The sequence below is a fragment of the Ptychodera flava genome, chromosome 4 (genome assembly GCF_041260155.1).
Source record: "Ptychodera flava strain L36383 chromosome 4, AS_Pfla_20210202, whole genome shotgun sequence".
In the NCBI taxonomy this organism is placed as follows: Eukaryota; Metazoa; Hemichordata; class Enteropneusta; family Ptychoderidae; genus Ptychodera; species Ptychodera flava.
The window spans coordinates 19,342,444-19,351,432 of record NC_091931.1 but is presented as its reverse complement, the minus strand read 5'-3'; the positions used below and the strand labels follow the sequence as shown (position 1 = coordinate 19,351,432).

General features: G+C 39.2%; 1 protein-coding gene across 1 annotated transcript; it reads right to left on the bottom strand.

Moving 5' to 3' along the window:
* LOC139132149 (uncharacterized) lies at positions 1-3,047 on the bottom strand. Its single transcript, XM_070698538.1, has 3 exons — positions 2,373-3,047; positions 1,602-1,736; positions 1-176 (listed from the first exon to the last, which is right to left on the bottom strand). Exons 1-3 carry the CDS (start codon positions 3,031-3,033, stop codon positions 1-3), a joined length of 972 nt encoding a protein of 323 aa, XP_070554639.1. The 5' UTR covers positions 3,034-3,047.
* Positions 3,048-8,989: the final 5,942 nt, after the last annotated feature.

The window sequence follows — 8,989 nt, the reverse complement described above, 5'->3', positions numbered from 1 at the left end:
TCACAGCTCACAATCTTCCCCGGAAGGAGCTGGAACTGCTATGGTCGTTTGGTCATTTTCATCACCTTCAGTTGTAATCCGGGAACGACGAATCTTGTACATAGCAGCAAAAACGCACACAATCACCACTGTAACTGCAACTGCGAAACCTATGCTCACCCATGGCGTCTTTCGTACTGTCGCAAAAAAATGTGAATGAAAACAGAGATCATTTAAGCACGAAACTTCTTGAACTGCTTGTGGGTACTTCGTGTACGTCGTTGTGAACTATTTATTTAGCTTTACTGCCATCTCTTCGAGAACAAACTGATGTAAATATGTGCACATTTCGGTCAAATGTTTGCGAAACCCTGCAAATACTGGTCACACCACAGAACCAACTGATGTGCACACGTAAGTCACCAATGCATTTAATCCATTCCCCAAGCAGGCCACGTGCCTCGGTTGAAAGCTGATCACTTTTGTTGATGTGAACTTACAGATTGAATTATCTTGAACAAATTCCATGAGATTAGATGAATCATCTTCTAGGGACTGGTCAGTTTCTTCGGCCTTGGGGGGGGGGGAAGCGGTGGATTATTTTTTGCCTACGTCAAAAAGTGGCCGACCCCCTGTTCCAAATTTTGAAAACAGGATGACCCCTATACCAAATTTTGAAAAACAGGGTGAGCCCCCCCCCATAAAAAGCATCTTTTTACAGAAAACCTGTGACACAAAGGATAATAGTTGCATCAATGAGAACGAAAAATATCTTGTCATTTTTCTATATCTAAAATATGTCACTGTATCAAATGTATATTGTAAAACTTTGTGCATGTTGCTTTCTCATACAGAAAACAGAAAAGTATCAGGAATTCGCTTTTCATATGAACTGTAGATTTCATAACAGTACACTTTCACTCAGCAAACATCAAGATATCTCTGACACACACACACACACACACACACACACACACACACACACACACACACACACACACATATATATATATATATATATATATATATATATATATATATATATATATATATATATATATATATGATTTATTAAAGTACGGCGCACGGCGCCCGAAGGGCGCGCCGAAAAATGTAAAACATCCTGATATCTCTAATATATGTCTGATATATTAAAGTCATGAGTCGGAAAGGCATGCTGAAAAATATGTCTGATTATTAAAGTTACGCGCCCGAAGGGCGCTCCGAAAAATGCAACTGAATGATGAAATTTGTGGCTGACACGATGCATTTTAGGCAAGTATGAGCCCGTGTCAAAATTCAAAAACACACTTACCCGCCATCGGGAATTTCAAAAACATGGTGACCCCTATCACCAAAGTCAAAAACAGGGTGACCCCCATGAATCGACCGCCCCCAAACCGAAGAAACTGACTTGTCCCTTACTGTGAATGTGGCTGCTTCTTTTACGTAAAGACCAAAATTTACACCTAGCATGACAAGTTGCTTTAATTTTACATTTCTCGTTCGTTTACAATGTAGTAAAAACGGGATTGTATCATGCATGAGAAAAGATGACGCACACGTGCAAATGCAGACTAAAGGTACCCGGTAAGTATTTATTAGTGGTTGAGGTCTATTACCTGCTAATCTATCGTGTTTGTAGATCGGCGTAGTGGCATCAAGGTCATCATCACGGATCATGTTTCTTCTTGTAGAAAACACATCGGAGTTGTTGTTAGTTCCCGGTTTCTTCGGAGGGCGACTGGGACCAAGGGCTGAAAGAAGATTACTTTACTTACGTAGTGCACAAGGTGTTGCCCGTGAACTACCGTCCCCCATTTCAAAATATAAAACATCCTGATATATATCTCAATATATGTCTGATATATAAAGTCATGAGTCGGAAAGGCATGCTGAAAAATATGTCTGATTATTAAAGTTACGCGCCCGAAGGGCGCGCCGAAAAATGCAACTGAATGATGAAATTTGTGGCTGACACGATGCAGGGCTATGGAAAAGAAGCAATGCTACCGCTGGTGTTAACATTCTCTAAAGAGTAACCATGATAAAACTTTTCAGAAATTTCAAAAAGTAATTTGAATTGTATTAGTCGTCGCAAGAAATAAAGCGCGTTTGTACACGTATATATGAAGGCATGTCGATAAACCAATTGACAGCATTGATAACCACCCTGGGTCGGGAAACAAAGCAGGATCTCAAATATAGCTAAACGTAGCCGTATGGTTTTGCTGACCAAATGACCATATTTGCCTTATATACCACACTTGACACATATCAAAATAGACTTTTAAACTACCTTTGCAGAAAACTATGTATAGTTACTTCTATGCGTCATGTGACAAATAACGACACATTACCCTGTTTATTTCTCGTAGATACTCTTACATTACCTTTGAAATAGTTTGGTGGTAATGTCCCATGCGCTATGGCTACTATAAAATGGCCGGTATCAGCTATCTCAAGCGGCAATAGCGTATAGTCGCCGTTCTGGGCTACAGCGACGTCAAGGATAGGTACTTGGTCCCTGTCATGGCGGACAGCTGACCATTCCTTCGTCTCGTTACTGTACACCATCAAGCTGAAGGTTTCATGGATACCAATAAATACCCCTGCTGGAGCGAGTTCCACTTTCAAAATTTGACCACTGTCCAGGATTGGCCCCTGCCATGGGCCACTCATTTCCTTTCGCTTGAATATCTGTCGGTCCGTGCCCAGTAAGATTCCAAACACAGTTCCATCTGAAGCCGCTGAAATGCTGGCCACACAACATGTATCGACATACATGTCTTGCCAGCCGACAGCTGAGGCGCCAACTAGGGATGCCTGAAGGTAGTTATCAACATTGACGGCGAGCAGTGAATCATCTGGCATCACAGCGACATCCAGAACGCAACACGTACCACGTATTGGACCCTTGTACCTGTATTGACCATCCGATGGTTTCCCAAAGTACAGATGACGATCCCCGCCAACCGCAATGATTGGAATTGTGTCCCTTGAGCCCAAAAGTATTGACGTCAATGGTCGCGCCTCTTTTGAAGAGTTCGGCATTACCTCAGTAGGAGATTCTTAGGGAGAGAAACAGAAATAGGTTTCGCCGTGAGTATTCTGTTTTTAAATAGGATGTGCATGTGTAAGCGAGCACCCAACTGTCATTTCTGCTGTTGTCAATTAATTAATTAATTAATTAATTAATTAATTATTCACTTCTCATGGTAGTCTAGGGGTAAACTATTTAACATTCTCCCCATACAAAACTTGCTATATCTGTGCATTTATATGTGTATGTTGTTAAATATTGACTGTTAGGCTGTAATAAGTTTCTTGACAAACAATAATAGCGCTCTCTGTACAATTAGAAGCCAAACAATAAATGAAGGTAAACATTACCGCTATTGTCCCTTTTGATTTTGAATAGCCAATTGTACTTCAAATAGTTACTAGCATTGTTTATTGTAAATATGATATATTTTTCATTGAATTACTTGAAACATTGCACAAAAGTGACTATTTGTAAAGGTTAAAAAGTATTCTTTGAAAGTTCAAAGGTCAAATGAGAAATCATATGTCATTTAAGATATTATTGATAGGAAAGGGGTCATTTTTGTGCATGTAAATTGAGGAGGGTCACTTGTTTTCTTGCGAACACTTTTGGTCACTGTTTTTCATTCAGCGTCATTTTGAAAAACACACTCCATCGTGCCCCTGTAATTACTGTCCAGTCCCTAAGACAATTCAAGGAACGACTAGCTCTTGGAATCAGTGGTAAACAGTCTGAATCCAAGCAGGAGTTGTTGCCTCGAAGGGCAATTATCAGCGATGGATCACCTGGCTTGTGCATAGGTGCACGGCGAATTTTAAAATCACTTGTCTGTAATTTAATGTTGAAACATGCATTTTATTATTAGAACTTTGCAAACGGCAGTCATGCGGGCAGCTTTTGATACATACAGTAAGCAGCGCAAAGATCACGGCTGTGGCTGTTTGGCTGTCTTGTACACCTTACACCCCTTGAAAAGTGGGATATCTTGCATCTATCTCCCTTCTGTTTTATTCAAGATAAACAACTAAAGGCTTGCGCATCATTAAAATAATCGAAATTGCAAAGCGAAAATGTCAAAACACGTGTTTTAGAATATGATATGTGAAGTATCACAGCATCAGAAGGGGTGTTCGCAACTTGTCACGGATTCTTACGTTCCGCGTTTTGCCTCGTTCTGTAATATTCACTACCTCATATGGAACGAGGCTAATGCAAGGACACCAATCACAATGTCTTGTGTTGAGCATATTATACTAATGAGACATAAGAGAAAGGGTCAATCCAATCAGTGCGCTGTATTAGTGCACCCTATGGGGCCACAGACACTGATCACTGTGGCCGGTACATACGTCTAGGACATAAATCGTAAGTCTTTTTGAAACGAGACTATTGAAAAAATTAACGTTGACACTTAAAGACACTGTTCGCGATCCCTGGGATTGCCTTTGTTGTAGTCTGTAAGAGGATTAAGGAGGTGTGAAAGCCTTTTGTTTTCCATTGAAATTGTAATCTGCTGGGTAAATTTGCTGATGAGACAATCTGGTGCCAACACAGGCCTTTAAGTGTTAGACACTATAAGAATTTTGAAAATGTTCGGTCGTCAAGTTAATTCATTTTACGTATTGCCGTATCATTTGCAGTGTGCATAAATATACACAGACACATGGGTAATCTATCTGTTTGAAAAGTGTTGCTTGTTGTTCAGGAGGGTCCGATTTTGATTTGGCCGAGCGGTTTTGAATTTTATGTCTTCGTCAGGTGACTGGGTGCCGTACATTGTAAGTTCGAATCCGATAAAAAATGTGCTGTTTTTGAACGATGATATGAGTAGACCACAAACCTATATCGCAATTTTCTCCCGGCATCCCTACGTCGCATCTACCGCTGTACATGTTATGATCAGACTTCTTAAAAGCGCACCATACGTAGTCCAATTCAGTTGGATTTCGACAATAACTGTGATCACCAATGCCTATCGACTGAAGTGCTTCAATGTCATTGACATCAGACAATAATGTTTTGTCTATTATGTCTGTCCACTTCATGCAGGGAAATCCTCCAATGGTCATGTTCACTTTGCCTCGATAGTCAAACCCTCGAGGATCGTAATAACACTCTCCTGTCGAAATAGACGACAAAGGAAAGTAGTTTTATCATCGGATAGAAGAGATGTGTGTTTGCATTTCAGGCCCTTAAAACGGAAATAATCGAAATCTTGGCTATGCCGATATATGTATCAAGGAATGAATTATAAAGATCAACTATACCGCAAAAGAAACATCACCGTTGTTGGAAGGAAGAGTTTTGCTAAACTTTCTCTACAAATAGTAAAACCATTTCTTCTCACGGGCGACCAACTACTCCATTTTGAGAAATCGTGAAGAGGATTCTTTACTTTTTGTTCTTTTCTGAAATATTTTCTTGAGAAGATATGTGTCAGCGCAGGTCCACAATGAAACTGAAATGTTTCGTGAGCACCGGTAAAATGATATCTGCTGAAAATTTATGAAATATGTCGGGTATTCAAAACACCCTAAGGGATTTGCGAACATAATGCAAACTTTGAACGTTTAAATACTATGCATATATATCAGTGTCCCTGTTGAGCTGCGTCCCCTTTAAAGGCACAAAGTCGGCCATATTTCATGAATTTTGTTTGATACGAGATACTATTTATATTGTTTGACATGTTGAAAGATACTGAATAAATGGGTGACCATGCATATATTCGACCCCAGTTTTAGACACGGTACATGAAACCATCGCGAGAGTGAATTAATGGTCATGACTATTCATTCATTTTCGCAATGATGATCGCCGCCTAGCCTTCGGAACGTATCGTTTTGAACTCTCCGTTCAAACTTAAAATGACATCACGCATTTGGCATCGCATTGAAACGAAAACGAGGTTTCCAAGTGTCTTTATTGAAGGGACAGCCATAGTGAGATAAAAAACTATATTTTCTTAAATACATCGATTTAAAATTTATAGAAATATCTTTTGACAGATAACCGTATGCCCAATGTGCAATGCTCTTGTGCTTAAATGAATTCTACGTTCCGTAATAAGGTTAAGTTGAAAAGTTAACGCAAGATGTAGACCACTTAAAGATTGTGTCGAACCATACAGCCAATCATTTCGCAAGGTTTTGCCAGTAGAACAAGAAAATAGGTCAATATAAGGGACTGGTCAGTTTCTTCGGCCTGGGGAGGCCGGTGGATTACTTTTTGCCGACGTCAAAAAGTGGATGACCCCCTATTCCAACTTTCGAAAACAGGCTGACCCCCCTATTCCAGCTTTCGAAAACAGGCTGATCCCCCGCGCGACAAAAATAAAACAAAAGGTGAATAATTCAGTGTATATATATATATATATATATATATATATATATATATATATATATATATATATTTAAACATTCAGTCATTCTGTGTTTTAATGAAATTGTTGTCATGTCAGTTGTACGATAGGAACTTAAAAGTGTCAATTCTAAAGTTTGAATACAGTATTTTGAATGAGCTGTTAATGTACTCCACTCTTTTTATGCTTCAAGCAGATGTCCAGAACTGTTGTAAGAAAAATGTGATTGTGAAATATTAGTGCATGTTGCTTTCTAGTACTGAATTCTAATAGAGGAAACAGAAAAGTATCAGGAACTTGTCATGCTTTTCATATGAACTGCAGATTTCATAATGATCAGTACACTTTGCAAAACAGACATTAAATTTACAGACATCAAGATATATCTGACATATTATCTCTGATATACTAATTTACTGCACCCAAAAGGCGCGCCGAATAATATCATACATCCAGATATCTCTAATATATATACATATCTGATATATGAAAGTCATGCAGCTGAAGGGCATGCTGAAAATTATTGTTCGATATTTTAAAGAAATGCGCCCAAAGGGCGCGCCGAAAAATTTAAACAAAAAAGTATGTCAGATATATATATATATATATATATATATATATATATATATATATATATATATATATATATGTCTGATATATTAAAGTTTTGCACTGGGGCGGGGCTCTGAAAAATGTCTTATTATTATTAAAGTTATGCGCCCGAAGGGCGCGCCGAAAAATGCAACTGAATGATGAAATTTGTGGCTGGCACATTCATTTTTCGCAAGTATGAGCCATGTCGAACTTAAAAAACACAATGACCCCCTTATTGGGCATTTCAAAAACACGATGACCCCCTACCACCAAAGTCAAAAACAGAGTGACCCCCCCATGAATCCACCGCCCCCCCCAGGCCGAAGAAACTGACCAGTCCCTAATTGAAAAAGTAAAGATTTGTAAATATCACAGCACTTGATTATGCATACTTTTAAGGGCAGGGAATAGTTCGCACCTCGAAAATTAAACTTACGGTAAATCAAAGTTTCGATCATTCTCTTTTAAAATCAAAAATAAAAGTCGGCAGTCATCGTGCAAATGTCGGTAGTAGAGAAACAAATAACCAAATCAATGTTTACCGATATTTGCAATTCAAAATTGCCGCTATCCCTGTCTTATCGCCATAGGATGAGGGAATCAAATTCCTGACGTTCACAAAACAAAGTCGGTAAAAACATTGTACACTCCAGAAGCTTTAAAAAGAACCCCTCACAAGTGGTAGGCCAGAAGACTATTGTAAGTATTTGAGAGTCCAAATATCTGTCTTCGATATCAGTAAACACTGGGTAATTTGTTTCTCTAGTACCAAAATTTGCACGTTGATCCCCGAGGCGCATTCTACCGTAAAGATACAGATACTTCTTTCAAGTAAATATTCTCTTTTGCCAAAGTTTGTCGTATTGTTGCAGAGAGAGAGAGAGAGAGAGAGAGAGAGAGAGAGAGAGAGAGAGAGAGAGAGAGAGAGAGAGAGAGAGAGAGAGAGGTAATTGGTGGCACCGTATTGGGCGGATTTTCGCAGTGTGGAGCAGGGAGGAGCCTGAGAAGCCCCGAGGCACGCAGAGAAAAATAAGCATCGAGGAGCCGTAGGACCTCCTATTTTTTTGGCTTTTTACCCCTTAGCTCAGTCGAAATAAGTATTTTGCTGTCGATTGCTCTTTATCTTGAGGCACAGTGAAACATGGCTACCGATGGGGTTGTTATTAACATATGGCAGTGAGTAAACGGTGCTGAAGTTATTTTTGTATTCGTTTCGTCTTCGTCTTCGCTTTCGTATTCGTATTGGAGTCACTGGCCGAAGTTGTTATATTTAGCCCAGGTTTCAGCCGTGAAATGTGCAACATCCGTTATTGAGAGAAGTCTAAATATTGTGATAATATAGTTCGTAATGTCATCTGCAAAGTTTTGTTAAATTTATATAAATTTGCATATGAACATTTTAAAGAATTTTGTTCACCTCATTTCATTAGAAAAGAATTACTTAAAACCGGTTGGGACCTGATAAGATGATGTGTATAAGGAGCTGTCCCAGACTGTACCATTATTTTGTTGGGAGGGCAGAGGGGTATGAAACACTGCAAAATGGGTGACAGTGGAAAGCCATGTGAAAAAAATTTGAATAGTATATAGTTGTTATGAGTTGTTTGTTTGTTGTGTTGTGTTGGTTAGAGTTAGGGTTATTAAGGTTCAAAAAGTGGGTGGTAGTTCTGTTTATTCACCGTAGGAATAACGAAAAATAACCCATCCTTTGTGCCCCCGATATCCCTCGGCCCTCCCCAAAATGCATGGTACAGTCCCAAAGTACAATTAATTTGAAGTTTGAGTAGCCTTTCAACGTTTTTGGTTGTGTATTTTGTTCGTTGGTGATTTCTTTGGCACGAGGAAGCACTTGGCTCAGCGTAACCATGCATGATATTGGTACAGATGACAGTTGCCTCCGAAAGCTAAGTAGTTGATCAACAGGGTGCTACCCTTATTGGTACAGGTGGAAATGTTCAAGTACAAGGCATAAATTCTAAGAAGATATATCTCTTCATGGGAGGGGAGAT

Excerpts from the sequence above, each read along its gene's own strand:
- LOC139132149 (XM_070698538.1), bottom strand. The coding sequence starts at position 3,033 with ATGCCGAACTCTTCAAAAGAGGCGCGACCATTGACGTCAATACTTTTG. Across the intron at positions 1,737-2,372 it reads ACCACCAAACTATTTCAAAG|CCCTTGGTCCCAGTCGCCCT; the intron begins GTAATGTAAGAG and ends ATCTTCTTTCAG. Across the intron at positions 177-1,601 it reads CAAACACGATAGATTAGCAG|TACGAAAGACGCCATGGGTG; the intron begins GTAATAGACCTC and ends TTTTTGCGACAG.